This window comes from Leptinotarsa decemlineata, unplaced genomic scaffold (genome assembly GCF_025532065.1).
Source record: "Leptinotarsa decemlineata unplaced genomic scaffold, Ldec_3_MD MMD2_tig00005462_RagTag_RagTag, whole genome shotgun sequence".
Lineage (NCBI taxonomy): Eukaryota > Metazoa > Arthropoda > Insecta > Coleoptera > Chrysomelidae > Leptinotarsa > Leptinotarsa decemlineata.
Window position 1 is genome coordinate 25056 of NW_027412625.1, and position 16843 is coordinate 41898.

Sequence of the window (16843 nt, forward strand, 5' to 3'; positions counted from 1 at the left end):
GCTGGGTACACGGAACCAAGTATTGTGCTTTGAACACACCTTCTTCAAGGGAAAAACGTGTTATAATTTTGCATGCCGGGAATGAATGTGGTTTCGTACCTAACGTTCTGCTTCTGTCGGCCAAAAATATAAAAGATTCGTCTGCTGATTACTATGAAGATATGACTGCGGCTTTATTCGAAACCTGGTTCAGTGAGCAGCTTCTCCCAAATATTCCTCCAAACTCGGTTATTGTTATGGATAACGCTTCGTATCATTCTCGGTTATTGACTACAATACTAAACACTAACACAATAAAAGCAGATATTGTTGAATTCATGCGAAATCATGACATGGAAATACCCAAAAAGATTCCAACGAAAAAGATATTACTGGCGACCATAAAACAACATAATTTCAAAAAAGAGTATATTATTGATTCGATGTGTGAAACATGTGGTCATATTCTCTTACGTTTGCCTTCATACTATTGTGTATTCAATCCAATTGAAATGGTTTCGGCCACAATGAAAGAAAGCGTGCGGAAATGTGATCAGTCACTGACTTTGAATGCTGTAGTGCTTGACAATATAAGGCGAGTGGTGAATGAAGTAGGTAATAGTAATGTGTGAAAGAACTGTGTGGCCCACGTTATAACAGAAGAAGAATAGAAGAACAAATATTATGTGCCAAGTTCCATAAATCCGATCGTTATTCAACCCGATGATGATTCCACGTCATCCGAATATAGCGAAGAAGAATTTTTATTTTTATAGCAATTTTGTTGGCCTCTATTATTTTGTAAATATATGTTTGACGAGAATTCGGTGTGATTATTTGTGTTTTCATTGTATTTTAGAGTTTTCGACTCTGAAATCAACTACCTTGAATCTCAAAGTTTATCATAATTACCCATGGTGGAAAAATTCAGTTGAGATAACTTTTTCATTGGGTGATCAATTGCTATAATTGTGAGAATAAGTAACTGAAAGACTACCAGTGAAAAATAATATGCCGACGCCTATGTCGAGGCGAGAATTCCTTATCTGTACTGTTCCAATTGGTATTGGAAATACTATAACTTGGTTTGGAATCTTTTATTTTTCATTTTTATTTTTCATGTCTTGTTAATAATTGTTTTGATTTTTATCTCGTGTTAATAGTTCAATATTTCATTTTAATTTTTTGGTTGTTGCCTGTATTTTATTCCATTATAATTTATTTTTTTTTTATTAATATAATTGCTATTTTTCAGCTAATCTTTTTAATTTTTTACACATTCTTTCAGGGATTTCAAATCAATTTATATCATATTAGACAGTGGAAGTCCGAACTGATGAAATGCACCACGAAACATTGTCAACCATCTTCAAACAAATGTTTACATAAGGGGGATAAGAGCTTTGCTTACTTTCAGGGTGGGGGTGAATAATTGCAATAAAATTGTAATAAATATGCTTACGTATCATTTGAACGATCCCAAATGAGAAAAATGAATTTTTCATTATGGGATCAATCATAGAAAATTCTCATACGAGTCAACCTAAGATCGAGAAAGATACAGTGATAGGCAGACGGAGCATTTCTAGGATGATAAAAAAATACGAATTACACATTTGAGTAGAATTTTCATGCAGACGGAATTATTCAACTCATCTTACATTGGCCAGAGTACGCTGATCCAAATGGCGCCCGTTTCGAATAATTCAATTTAATTATTTCCCAAGAAATTACAGTTCGAATTACACTCATGAAATGTTCTGAAACAACATACTCATTCAATGAGTTGGTAAAATTTTTGTTATAATGTAACGGATCTGAAGCCGCCTCTGACTGATGTGTTTGTTGGCTGACTCAGCGAACAAACACATGACATCACGGCGAAAAAATGCAGTCGGGGATCGCCGGTAAAACTCTAGCACCGAACCGACTACATATTTCTAGAAAAGACCATTACATTATATAAGCACGTCTTCCCGATCTACGAGGGCAGTTCAGAAAGTGAATCGAGCGGCTAAACAAGAAATTAAAATAGTGAAAATAAATTAAGCGTTAGTTGCTAAGTGTTGTTAATAAATTAGTTCGTGATTAGTGAAATATTATTGTAAATAAATTTGTTTAAGACAGTTAATTCAATAATTTGTTACAATACGTTGTTTGAATTTTTCATTAGTTTCACCAAAGCTCATTATGTAAGTAGATGGTGATTCAATTCAAATGTTATTATCTCAAATACAAATTCATTATAATTCATTAAGTACGAAAAAAGCTTGACGGAGTTATTGAGAAGCAAAACAGCTTTGTAAGCGGTGCAGTGAAAATCTCACAGTAAATTGTAACTTGAATTAGTATTGTGATCTATTCATTATGGCAATCCAAAGGGTATTATATGAAATAATACGGGTGAAGAGAAAGAGAGAAATGACCTTGTAACAACAATATGTTGGATCACCTATTGATACAAGCAGCATTGATGAAATTATAGAGGAAAAAATTCATTGAAGATAAATGTTCAGTGAAGTTTGTTCAGTAGGTTTAACTTACCTGAATTTTTTTGAGCTTTATTGAAGGCAAAATCTATATACATCCAGTAACATGCAAAGTTAACACGAAAAACATCATTGTGGAAGGAAGATGGATTACGTACCTGTTAATGCAAATAAATTTTTGCTCCACAGAGGTTCTACATCTTCAGGAAAAAAAGACCTATGGTCGGTGAAGTGGTCGAAATCCTTAACTGTGATCTGCTTGATTAGTTCTGGATCTTTGATCATCAGTGTAGGAAGAGAAAACTGGTACCATCCAAAATATCTAACAACATATTTTGTTGATGAATAATGTGTCAACATTCATATTTCATCTGATTCATTCAAAAAATATTCAATAGCAATTCATTGAATACCATAGGAACATAAATAGAGATGGGTAGAGATATATTCTGGAAATTTATACCATATGAAAAAATGTAACCATTACATTCTTACAACAAGAAATGTTCTACGGTTTATTCTGGTGAGGTTTCAGATCCAATTCAGGAATTTACTGAAAAAATGAAATCACAAGATTAATCAAAGAAGTTTTGAACCATTGTGTGGAAAGTGCAATTTATTTCCGCCTCAATCAGCCACTAATATTGAATTTTTTATATCTGTGTCACTGTAAACAATTGTTTACCAGAAGTTACACCTAGTGAAACATTCACTACTATATGCATGGCCGGATTTGGAAGTATGGGGACTCTGGGGCATCGAAGGTGTGGAGGCCTCTTGAAACATTGAATTTTCAACTGCCTGCTCAATACATTCAAAATTTCCAAAAATAGATAGTGTAGTTCAAAAATATCATTCAAGTAATTTCGTCAAATGAAAATTTTTGAAATTAGAGCTCGAAGAAGCGAGAAGTTGTGAGGGTGAGCTGCAGGGTCAACCGTTATGGGATTTTTCACTCATTTTATTTCTCTTCAACTCGCGGGTACAAATTACATATTAGAAAAAATTAGAAAAAAAGTATCACCACTCAAATGCTCGATCAAATCAGAAAATGATAGTGAATGGAAACTTCTAATCAGGTCTTTCTGAAATATCAATAACAATGTTAGTATGTTCGTGCAAGTAGAATGCAGAAAAAAAATTTGGGAGGAAGATCGTAAAATTTGCTGGCCCGTCAAAATTCAAATAGGAAGGTAACAAAAATGAAAAATTTTTCTATTCAAGAGAATTTTTGTTGATTACAGCCAATTCACGACTGTATTGCCAATGGCAGTTCTTTGTTAATTTTTGGTCCCTAAATACGAAAATGATAGTAAAAATTTCTTAACACATAAGATTTTTGAGTTATGATTTTTTTCACAAAAATTCAATGAACACGACATTGCAAATTTGCTTTTCCCCTAAATTGAGGAAATTGTTTGAAATCTGGCAACATAGCGGTTTTACCCAGTGATCATATCTGCTTCCGCTGTACATAAGACTTGTGAAGCCGCTTTTTGAACTTCCGATACTGGAAGTTTCCAAAAAACACCTGAAATACAGGTTGACAATCGGATCAGCAATATTGGTTTAACGCGAGTAGTGGTGACTTAGTATTCAAGAAGCGAGGTGAGCAATCACGTGAATATTAAGAGTATTATATTACTGTTATCTTTGTGAATAAAATAAGTTGACTCCTAAGAACGCAGTATAACATATTTGAACTCGACGTACGCAACAGTACAAAAATGTTCAAAGTACAGAAACGTGGCTGCGTTAATCCCGCAAATAGTTTTTGCTATATATGTGGTAAGTTTACTCCTATCTTGCAGACATGGCCAATTATTCAAATGACCAAAGCAGTTTATCATAAGTATTTTAGATATGTTGTTGGTGTTGCAGACATGGCCAATTAATCAAATGATCAAAGCACCTTATCATAAGTATTTTGGATATGTTGTTGGTGATCAAGATCGGGATTGGGCCCCTCTGGTATGTTGCTAAACCTGTGCAGCAAATCTAAGTAACTGGTTAAATGGCAAACGCTCTTCTATGCCTTTTGAAGTTCCAATGATGTGGTGAGAAACAACAAATCATTACAACGACTGTTACTTCTGCATGATAAACGTGTCTGGTTTTTCAAGAAAGAGCAAACACAAAGTTTTATATCCAGATAAGAAGGCCGGTTGTTCATGGAAAAGGTTCACCAGTTCCAACACCCCGCAAATTGGAAGGAAGGTTTGGAAATATATGATGATCAGGCAGGTTTCCATGATGTGCCAGAAAAAGACGGTCCTTATTTTCCTAAGAGTGAAGGAAGAACACCCCATTTAATCAAACAACCTGAATCAAATGACCTAGTTCGGGACCTCCAGTTGTCCAAAGAGAATGCTGAACTATTAGTGTCTAGATTACAACAATGGAATTTACTAGCCCGTAAAACTAAAGTTACAACATTTAGGAACCGTAACCATGAGCTATCCTCATTTTTTACTATGCTAGATAAAATGTTTTTATGTGTAAATCCAAATGGTGTGATGGAAAAATTAGGATATGCACATAACCCGGACTAATGCCGTTTATTTATAGATTCGTCCAAAATAAGTTCAAAAGCCGTTCTGCTCCATAATAGTAACAAGACACCCTCTATTCCTCCTGTACATGCAGTTGCCATGAAGGGTCCCTTATTCTAAATGCAATAAGTTAAAATACGTATAAATGGCAAATATGTGGTGACCTAAAAGTCAAAAGAGTACTAGGCCTTCAGGACGGATTCATGAAGTTTTGCTGTTTTCTTTGCCTTCGGAACAGTACGGCAACACAGAGCCATTATCTAGTAAGACAATGGCCTCCGAAAAATAAAGATATTCCAGGTTAAGCTAACGTGAAGAATATACCTCTTGTGATCCCAAAAACGTTTTGTTAATTGGGGTTAATGAAAAACTTTGTAAAAGCAGTAGACAAAGAAGGTGATGCGTTTAAATAAATATCTTGAACACGTTTTTCCAAAATTAAGTGTAAAGCTCAAGAAAGGTATACTTGTTAGACCACAAAATAGAAAACTACTAAGTGATCAACAGTTTGATCAAAATCAATGTTGAATTAGTTGCATGGAGTTCTTTCAAAAGAATTGTTTCGAAGTTTTTAGGGAACAAGAAAGTAGAAAATTACGAAACACTTGTAGAAGAGCTACTTGAAAACTACTGCAGAATGGGATGTCGCATGACTCTCAAAATCCATTTATTGTACTCCCATTTGAATTTTTTCCCAGAAAATTTGGATGCTGTCAGTGACGAACAAGGGTCAAAGTTCCTCCAAGACATACTGACAATGGAGCAACGTTACCAAGGCAGATGGGATGCAGGAATGAAGGGGGATTAATGTTGGTTCCTTATGAGGGAAAACGATGAAACATATAAATGAAAGTAAACATTTGCAAAAAGATTATGCACAAAACACTTCATTTGAATGCTTTTTCATGAGTATTGAAAATAAAGTCTGTTATCTTCAAAATATATTCTTCTTTTCTTGTTTTCATCTTATATTTCCCTATATTTAAAATTTTTTGATGATGAACTCTCAAGTATAGCAACTATAATATTAGTCGCAATTTCTTTTTCTTATTTATTGGCTAGTGTAATTTTCATTCGGGAAAGAAAGTTTTTGGCTTTCTACTAACTTCATCTGGATACATTTTTTTGTATCGAGATGAAGCCATAAACTCACCCAAAAGTTAGTCACTTCTAACAATATAACCCTACCAATTTGAATTTACATTCGTTTATGAATTTCAGAATTCTAGTATCAGTGAAATTCAAGAAAAAAACGAAGACATTTCCATGCAAGAGAAAATCGAGTGGCGGAATACACTGCATCTATATGTTTCATAAAAATTCGTTGATAATCATGTGATTGAAGTGAATATTTCTACCAGTTTAATCTTCCTCTTGAAAATGATCACACACGTGAAACACGTTTCGAAGTGTTAAAAATAACGGTTTAATGTTGGGATTAAACTCCAGTAATATTCATTTTCGACCAGTTATTTCATTGAATAGTTCTTTGAATCATTACTCACCTGACTCCTGGAAACTGATTATAACATCTCACTGCTTGATCTGATGTGCTTTCCTGTCTCATCAGTGTACTCCAACTGTCCCCAAAAAGCCATATTGGATTTGTTTGCTGAATACCACGATTTTTCCAGTATCTCATAGGTTTAACACAGATAAAATAATACAGGGCGGCCACTATAGCCACCCCCAAAGTGAGTTGAAGCATGAATTGATATAAAACTGTAAATCAAAATGTTTCGATGTATAATTTATGTCTGGAAGATATCGATTCAGTTATTGAACAGAACAATTTTTTGTTAATGAATTTTGTTGATAACTTCGATATTTTCACTTGAAATATATATAATAATAATAATAATAATAATATGTTTATTCATCAACAACATTGAGTTAGTACAGTTTATAACAGAAATCATATGTGAAGGAACAAACACAAGAACAGTCATAAGGAAATATAAAGTGAAAGGAAAATAACATTTTGGCACATAAACTATTTAAATTATAGTATACCTAGGTAAATAGGCAGTGAGGTTACTCTCGTAATATTGACTAAGCTGTAGTCGTTAAAAAGAAAGGAATTGGTTCTTACATAGTAATGAATGATATTGTTTATAACTTTACACATATATACAAACACTGACTCACACACAAGGAAAATACCATAATTATTTTTGAGGTCGATGATTTGGTGGATATAATTGCGACTTTGACTGCTTATCCATTTTTCAAGTTTTGATTTATATAGCCTGGAAGAATTCATGATCGAAATAAATAATATCTTTGAAAATCTCGAGATATTTTGATATTTGGTTTCGATTTCTTAAAATTTTGATTGAATGTATATGGAGATTTCCTATGTTATCACAGTTCCTCAATGAAAAATTAAAGTTTTTCTTTCATTTCCACAGTGAATTGCTGAGCTAATTTCAATAATGTATCACAAGCTCTTCATTGATATAGGGTGGGTAAAAATACTGAAATTGAAGGTCAGTGGAATATAAAATCAAATTGCATAGTATTAGATTGTTTTAAAAGTGTTGTCAGTTCAATGTCATGTGTTTTTGTAGCTCCATTTCTCAATAAATATTTAATCTACCGTGTTTTGGTATATATTGATCTATAGAAAAATTTGTATTCTATACATCGATGCCGTACATTTTTTCCAAATTTCAACTTTTTGCCTTCTTTTCAGTTCATTACTGTATGATATCGTTGAATGATTCTCGTCCAATTTTTCTCCACGAAGTGAAATTGAACCAAAGCTCTGCCAAAACAGACCGAAAATTCAAACAGGCATTTGGCAATGGAAGTCTTAATGAACTTTCTGTTGGATGTTGGTTTGCAGAATTTCGTTTCGGAGATTTTAGCCTCAGAGATGAGTCCCGAAGTGATCTACCTACAGTAATCCAGAACGAGGATTTGAGGACCCTCGTGGAGATTGACCGATCAGAAACGGTGCGTGGGATGGCGGAAGAACTGGGCGGAAAGGTCAAAAAATTGGAATGGTGGGTTTGAAGGATCAAGAGAAAATGTCTCATTTCGAGGTCTGTTCTTCTATGCTTTTGCGCAACCAAAACATATATTTTTTGTATCGGATCGTCCAAGTGTGACGAAAAGCGAATTCTCTACGATAACAAGTAACGTTCAGCAGAGTGGTTGGAGACCGATGAGCCACCCAGGCACTTTCCAAAAGCGAAATTCCACCAAAAAAACATGCTTTCTGTTAGGTGATCAGCAGCTGGTGTGATTCACTATAATTTTCTGCAACCGGGCCATGTTTGTGGAAACCAATGAAATATGCATGGGTAATACTATAGGCTTGTGGAAGTGAAGCCTAAAGCTCGGCGTCGAAGGCAGTCTACCACAGAATATTTTGAATATTAATGGAGTTTTATCCCAACACCAAACCGTTATTTTAATACTTTGTCACGAGCTTCTATGTGAGTTTAATCTTCTCCTGAAAACGATCACTTGGTGATCGAAACACGTGTCGAGGTGTTAAAATAACGGTTTGGTATTGGGATAAAACTCCAGTATTCATTACTACATCAAAGGCTCCAAACAGTGCATCACAAGTATAGAGAATATTTTGTTGATTCAAATCCTGAATTAATCATTATGGCAATTCATTAGGCGCATTTGTAAGTTTTTTAGTGTAATTTTAAAGTTATAGGAATTCCAAAGTCAATTGCATAAAATTATGAAAAAAAAAACTTCTATTTTATTGGCCAACCTATGAGATCAAATGAGATCAAAAAATGGTATATTTTCATTTGCACTATCATCAAAACTTATTAAAAGAAAACACAGAACCATTTTATTTTGAAAATCGAACGTTAAATGCCTTTTCAAATAAATAAACTATACGAATACTGAATCACAACTAACAGGCTTCGATTTTTCTTACTATAAGGTGGTCATAATTCAGTTGTCACTCGGAAATTTGAATGCTCTACTAGTGTGAGGAAATCGACGAAATTTATCAAAAATTGTGTCAGCAGCAGCCAGCGCTGGTCATAAAAAAAAGTCCGATCCTGCTTCACGACAATGGCCGTTCGCACGTTTCACAAATAACTGTCCAAAAATTAAACAACTACCATCTTCTTAAGCATTTCGAAAACTATCCCACCGGTTAAACCTTCGCCAATCAGGACCTGGCAAAAACTGTCAACTGCTGCGGCAGTTGTATCGCCAACATATGCAGGAATAACTTCTGTAAAGAATTCTGCACTGACGTCTGTCGGATATAGTCCAACACCCTTCGTGATATTAGCCAGGGAATAGTTATTTTCTTATGTGTCAGTCCATCAACCTACAGTGTAGATAGTTTGAGACTGACGTGAACGAATTGTTCTTTTACATAATTTGATTTACAGCCAGTCTCCAAGTATGCCCAGTCAATCTGTGAAGTTTTCTTCCTTATATGAGGAATTGGGCAAATTTCGGATATGCGGTTGGTTACCTCGTTCTCAGGCAGATGGGGAGATAACAAACCAGTTGTTTGTTGTTCGCTTCAGTCTAGTTTTAGAAATGATACTCTGAAGGAATTTGATTTTAAATTATCGGAAATCATCGAGTTTATGTTGATGATATACACTACCTTGACGAGCGGTCAAAAAGCCCGAAACGGGTCTACAAGTGTGTTCCAATAATTGAAAATCTATTGCGGCAGTTATACACAACAGCATAAGTAGGAATAATTTCAGTGAAGAATCCTGCACTGAAACCCGTCGGATATAATCCAACACCCTTCGTGGTATTAGCCAGGGGAGTAGTTATTTTCTTATATGTTTCAGTCCATTAACCTACAGTGTAGGTAATTTGAGACTGGTCTGAACGAGTTGTTCTTTTACATGATTAGTATATAATATATATATATATATATATATATATATATATATATATATATATATATATATATATATATATATATATATATATATGTGATATGAGCGCTCAAAAGGAAGTAATGTTTATGGTGATCAGAAACCCAGACTGAAGACTGTATGGAGACGATTTAGGCCATCTTGGGATTCCAATGTGCGAAAGACTTCAGTATCGAATATTTCTAAAAAGATAATATACTTATCCATGGAACGGCTAGTGGGAAATGAAACGTTTTCAAATGAGGCAAGGTTTTATTTGAATGGGCATGTTATTAACAGAATACAGAATGTGTGACTGGTGTGGTGCGAAAGTCAATTAATGGTTCATATTTTTTATGAAAATTCAACAGAAACATGGTGTCTGATTCTCTTATAAGATACTTTGATTACCTATTTGTCTTAGCGTATGCTGATATTTTTCAAATAACCATCACTTTAGACTACAACATATTATTTCAACCCATTGAGGCTCCGTTGTGATTCGCTGTACGTGAGTTTGTGAGCAGACTGGGAATCTGCCGCTAAACAACCGGATCTTAGTCGATTGGACTTATAATGAATATACTAACAGATTCATTATTATCTTTGACCTTAAACACCCGCTCTATAGTTCAACCTCTATAGTACATTATCATTTTGAAAAACAGTAAATCGAGGAAATCACCTTCAACGAATGAATTGTATTGAAGTTTGAAAAATGATAATGTAAAAAAGTCTAATGCTTATGTGTTGAAAATTCAATATATGGAATGACTGAAATTATGAAAGTGAAGGAAATTTTTGTGTATGCTAAAACAACCCGACAAAAATTGTAATGGAGAATTTATGGGCATGTAGAATTACCATATATTACTTTTCTAAAAATTCCAAGACAATCCAATTCATGCTTTTAACCAAGTAGTTCAAATGTTCTTATGTTGAAATTTCTGCCTTCCTTTCATTGGAAACTATCGTGAATATAACGTAAATTGGCATTTCGTGAAGGTCTTTGACCTGATCGAAGAATAAATTGATTTTATTTCAACTCAAGTTGTTTTTAGAATGAACCCTAATTCATAATTCGCGGCAATACATCAATCAAACTACCAATATAGTTTATAGAACAAGTGAATTATCTTCAATAATGAAGATCTGTCTGGTTATTTTGAAAGATAAATTAAGCTGGTTTCAATTGAGGAAAATTGAACTAGATTTTCATTACAAGTATTGAGAGAAAACTTTCGCAATACATGTATATATGTATCTGAATTTATGAATATATAATTGAATAAAAGTTTCCTACTCACCTATCACAACCACTAAACTGTTGTATTTGATTCACTGAATTTCAAACGAAATTGATCCTTCAACTTGCAAGGACTTGGGAACGAGTCAGATGAGTAGCTGTGTTACTACACTGACCTTCATTCAATATTGTATTAATCATATACATCATTTGGATGCGTGTTATTATTTAGCAATGACGTTATATAGAATACAGTGTGTAAAATCCAAATGGAGTAAATTCATTATTTTGGTTAGGGTACATATTTTAACAAAATCCCGAAACATGTCAAATTTAAATTATAATTTGACATACTTCAACGGTAAAATGCTACCCCTACCTTCAACCCTCGTCGAATGACAGGTACAACCCTCAATTTTTTAAATGGGAAGTTTAGGCTTGTGATATATTGTTTGAAAGGTCTCTCCATTCTCTGATCAAAAATATCATCGGTTTCAAGTTTATTGCAAAAATTAAGATAAAAGAAATTCAAATCATGTGGTTTAGTCCCGTCAAATTAGACTAAAAAATGAGAGTGAAGGTATATAAATTTACAAGCTGCAAATGCCTGTAATCATCCAAAACATAGTTAAAAATAAGATTTTAAAATTCAGAATGATTGCGATGCATGGAAAAAAATGTATTCGAGGTCAAAGGTCGAAAATCTCGAAAAAAAAATGTTTTTTCGCAATTTTCAGGAAAACAGTGAGTTTTAAATAACCTCAAATGAGAAATGGAGATCATAATATTATCTACAAAAAATGTATCAATACTTTTTTTTCTCAGAGCCACCGTTTCTGAGATACGACGAGTCAAAAATAATTTACATTCAACATTGGAATTTTTTTAAATATGTACAGCAAACGAAATAATGAATTCATTGTGTATAAACACAACAATGCAACTCTGATGTTCGGGAACTATTTCGGTGGGTACATTTTTCTTTCATTTGTGTCAAAATGCTCCTAAATTCAATCGCATCTGAACGATTCTCGTTTTCATCATCGACTTCCAGAAAATTCAACTTCTGCATGGTCAAAATTCAGATAACAGTTTTGACCAGAAAGAAACTCAGCTGTTTTCCCAGTGGTCATATATAAGTTGTTTCAGTATTGAAACGAAAAACTATTCATTATATATTAAACAAGTGCCTGAGGACAGTATCAGTGTCAGAAAAACAAACATTCACAACGATGTATTTGGGTTTTTTGACCTGAAGAAATCCACATAAAAGGTAATTGTTTCAACTCACAACAACAGATCCCCGAATATAAGGTTCACATATTTAATTGTAAACAACGGAAAGTTAGCATTCTTGGATGTCTCAGTGATTAGAAGTAACCAGTCTAGAATTTGTTGTGCATAGAAATTACTTTCAGAAATATTTCTGATAGCTCACACCATTATCCACAACATGAAAATGGCAAGACTGAACTTTTTTGTCCATAGGCTTGTTAGTTTTTGGGACGACGTTACAAAAATATTATCAGGGACATAGCCGAAAGCAGGTATCTTTCAAATATAGTAGATACGTTGATTAGAAAGAAAACTTCACGAAAAATCTCTATTAATCTTCGATTTTTCGAGACGAACATCGATTCGAAGTTCATTATCCTGCAGTGAGAACCAAAATACACATGCATTAGATCGCATTTTAGAAAGGTTAACGGTGGAAACGTCTTGCTCTCTTCAACAAATGTTGGGTTATTCTGAAGACTAGATACTCAAAAATGAGGAATTAGGGATATATGAAATGAGCTATGAGATCTGCGACACAAATACATCGGTCAGACTAAGCGAGATTTCGAAACTAGTTTCGAAGAATACATAGCATATATTCGATTTCGTAAACCTGAAAAATATAGTCACTCAACACGCGTCAGAGAACGGCCGTAGAATGAATGAATACTGTCTAAAATTATTGAAATCGATACATGACGCTACATTTTTGAATGCTTTGGAAAGTCTGGAAATAGGTGTAGTATGAGAACTTTGATCTTTGACAAAGTACTCATTCCAAATAATCAATTGTTGAAGTGAGAAATTGGTGTTCACCTCCTTGCAGACGCAAACTTTGTTGGTGAAATGCGTGCGAGAAAAGTGTTGCAGTTCTGAAATTCGGGTACAATACAAGTTTGGCATCAATTCTATGGCAGATGTTCCAGTTATACTATTGTCATATTTTTGACTCTTTTATAGTATTTCCAAAACCAATAGGAACAGCACAGAGAAGGTATTCCCGCCTCTACATAGGCGTCGGCATATTATTTTTCAGTGGTAGTTTTTCAGTTACTTATTCTTACAATCATAGCAATTGATCACCCCATGAAATAGTTAACTCAACTGAGTTTTTCCACCATGGGTACATATTCGAAATTTAAGGTAGTTGATTTCCGAGTTTAAAACTCTGAAATACAATGAAAACACAAATAATCACACCGAATTCTCGTCAAACAAAAATTTACAAAATAATAGAGGCCAACAAAATTGCTAGAAAAATCAAAATTCTTTTCGCTATATTCGGATGAGGTGGAATCATCATCGGGTTGAATAACGATCGAATTAATGGAACTTTGCACATAATATTTGTTTCCTCCTTTTATAACGTGGGCCACACAGTTCTTTCACACATCACTATTACCTACTTCATTCACCACTCGCCTTATATTGTCAAGCACTACAGCATTCAAAGTCGGTGACTGATTACATTTCCGCAAGCTCTCTTTCATTGTGGCCCAAACCATTTCAATTGGATTGAACACACAATGATATGGAAAGAATATGACCACGTGTTTCACACATCTTATCAATAATATACTCTTTTTTGAAATTACGTTGTTTTATGGTCGCCAGTAATACCTTTTTCGTAGGAATCTTTTCGGGTATTTCCAAGTCATGATTTCGCATGAAATTAACAATATCTGCTTTTTTGTGTTATTATTTGATATTGTAGTCAATAAACGAGAATGATACGAAGCGGTATTCATAACAGTAACCGAGTTTGGAGGAATATTTGGGAGAAGCTGCTTGCTGAACCAGGTTTCAAATAAAGCCGAAGTCATATCTTCGTTGTAATTAGCAGACGAATCTTTTATATTTTTGGCCGACAGAAGCAAAGCGTTAGGTACGAAACCACTTTCATTTTCGGCATGCAAAATTATAACACGTTTTCCCCTTGAAGAAGGTGTGTTCAATGCACAATACTTGGTTTCGTCTACCCAGCCATATTTGACAACATCATGGATGTCAAACCAAGTTTCGTCGAGATAGAATATGTCTGCTGGATTCTCGGTAGCTTTTCATTCGCCTCGAATATTCTTGTCGTTGAACAATGCGTGTCGAGTCCATTATAACCATCCGATTGTTCAATTTTTTATATTTGAAACCACAAGACAATAAGACACCCCGTAGAGTTTCTAAAGATTTATAATTGTAATCGGGATAGTCGAGTAATTTATACCAAATCATTTACAAGGTTGGTACTACATTTTTTTTGATATATACCATAAATTGTACCATAAAATTTTCATTCCTTTGTTTTCGTTTCATTGCATGGTCAATGACATTCCCTATTTTAATGACTCGAAGAACTGTCGAACGAAATTGTTTCGTTAACTCGCATATCCAATTCACAATAGCATTCTGTGAAGTGTGACAGTTTTCCTTCTTCAAGCATTCATGAGTATTTAAAATTACTCGCTGAACTTGAACAAGTAAGTTCTTTTTTTCAAATTCCGGATCCCTGTCGAATGACACAGATTCCTCACACGTAATGTTATCATTTGTTCCAAAATGTCTCTAGAAAACCAGATTGAAGAAAGTATCCAAAAACACTAAGATTTTCACAAAAATCGGTTTAAACGATGAGATTGGAAGCTTTGGTGTAAAAGTTGAAAACTTTTTCTAGAGATCAATTACCCTAACACCAACCTGATATTAGCATCTTCAGGAGAACCAAATTTATACTGAATCTAAAGACAAGGGTTAGCTGTTTATATGCCTAAAGTTTTTCGGTCCGATGAATGATGATTATCCTAATTAATTACTCGGTAATTAACTAGTGGAACCACTACCTGCAAATTAATTTGTCCGCTTTTTGATCTATTGTTAACAAATTAATTTGCAGGCAGTGGTTCCACTAGTTGATTACCGAAAAATCAATTGGGATAATCATCATTCAACAAACAAAGTCCACATCGGACCAAAACCCTTTAGGAATATAAACAGCTATCCCTTGTCTTTAGATTCAGTATTAATTTGCTTCTCCTGAAGATGCTAACCTTGTTAGCGAAACGCGCGTCGAATGCAAAAATATCAGTTTGGTGTTAGGGTAATTGATCTCTAGAAAAAGTTTTCAAAAATCGTTTCGCAAAACCAGTCACTACCTCACCTAACCCCACGAATACACGGAACTGATAAATAAATATTGTGAAACGGACAAAAAATTAGTATTCAGCCAGTCAAGCTAGCCAAGCCTTCACTCCTCAACTACATTTGATAGCACGTTTACAAACTATCTGGGCGACTAGGGGCCACAGGCAAAAAATGTTTAAGACTGTACACTTATTTTTATTGCCGTTCCAATTGGGAATGGATAGACTATACTCACTTATGAGTTATGAGGCAATCTCATATCTACTATTGTCTAATTGAAATACATATCAACCTATATAAGTATCTACACTTATAAACGCGAAAGTGTCTCACTCAACTCTCATCATTCATCTCTGTTTCTCCATACTGGTAAGTCCTAGTTAGACTTTTTAAGTCTTAAATGCGCACCAAAAAAAGGTTTTCAAATATTCGAACTGAGGTGCTTCCCGTGAGGAAAAAAATGGCGCGATTACATTTCAAAATTACCTTTTCATCACCGTTTCTCCGTATCGCTATATATGTGAAATAAAAACAAATTTTCTAATATTCCAACTGGGGCACCAGCCGCAAGTGAAAAAGTCGCGTTCATATAATAAAGTTACCTTTTCATCACTGTTTATTCGTACCGCTATATTGTTGGAGGCTGAAATTTTAAATGTAGGTTCGTTTTATATTGAAGATCTCCAATAAGAACAGATTTTCAAATATTTCAACTGGGGCGCCAGCCACGAGTGAAATGTCGCGTTCATAAAATGAAGTCACCAATATTTTTGTGGCCTGAAATTTTTAATGTAGATTCGTTATTAAGTGTTTTTCTTCAATGACCCCCCTTTTATTTTTTGAACAGGTCGACTCAAAAAATTGGAATATGGGATAATGAAATTAATGCATGCATACTTTATTATGAAGTAAAATTGGCAGATAAAACTTTCAAGATGGCGACTGGGCGCCATCTGGGAAAAAAAAATTAAGAGAAAGGGGGGTCTTGTGACACATCTTTTTGAAGCTCCTAACAAATGCTTCACAACCCTGGAATATAATGTCAATATCGTCACCTACTACAAAATGGCAGAACTTCTAATAATTGCTCGAATACATTGACATTTAACTATATAATATGAGCTAATAAGCTTGAGGTCAATTCAGAAAATGATCGAAATGGTTGCTTCGGACTTCTTGACATATGAACAGCCTATCCGGCATTTCACGCCGAACATTTTTGACCACAGTAACGTTAATATCTCTACAAATATTTATTATTCTCTGCCGTATATCAAATATTGAAGCAGGTTCAGT

General features: G+C 34.2%; 2 protein-coding genes across 2 annotated transcripts in view; one reads left to right on the forward strand and one right to left on the reverse strand.

Moving 5' to 3' along the window:
• The window catches only part of LOC111515527 (cytochrome P450 9e2), a 63119-nt gene that overhangs the window by 19532 nt on the left and 26744 nt on the right, over positions 1-16843 (reverse strand). Inside the window, 2 exon segments of the mRNA XM_074179352.1 lie at positions 2627-2790; positions 6526-6742. Coding sequence (XP_074035453.1) covers positions 2627-2790; positions 6526-6742 — 381 coding nt within the window.
• The window catches only part of LOC111514100 (uncharacterized), a 102423-nt gene continuing 101396 nt past the window's right edge, over positions 15817-16843 (forward strand). Inside the window, exon 1 of the mRNA XM_074179354.1 lies at positions 15817-15916. The gene's annotated coding sequence lies outside the window, so the exon portion shown is untranslated. The remainder of the gene's footprint in view (positions 15917-16843) is intronic.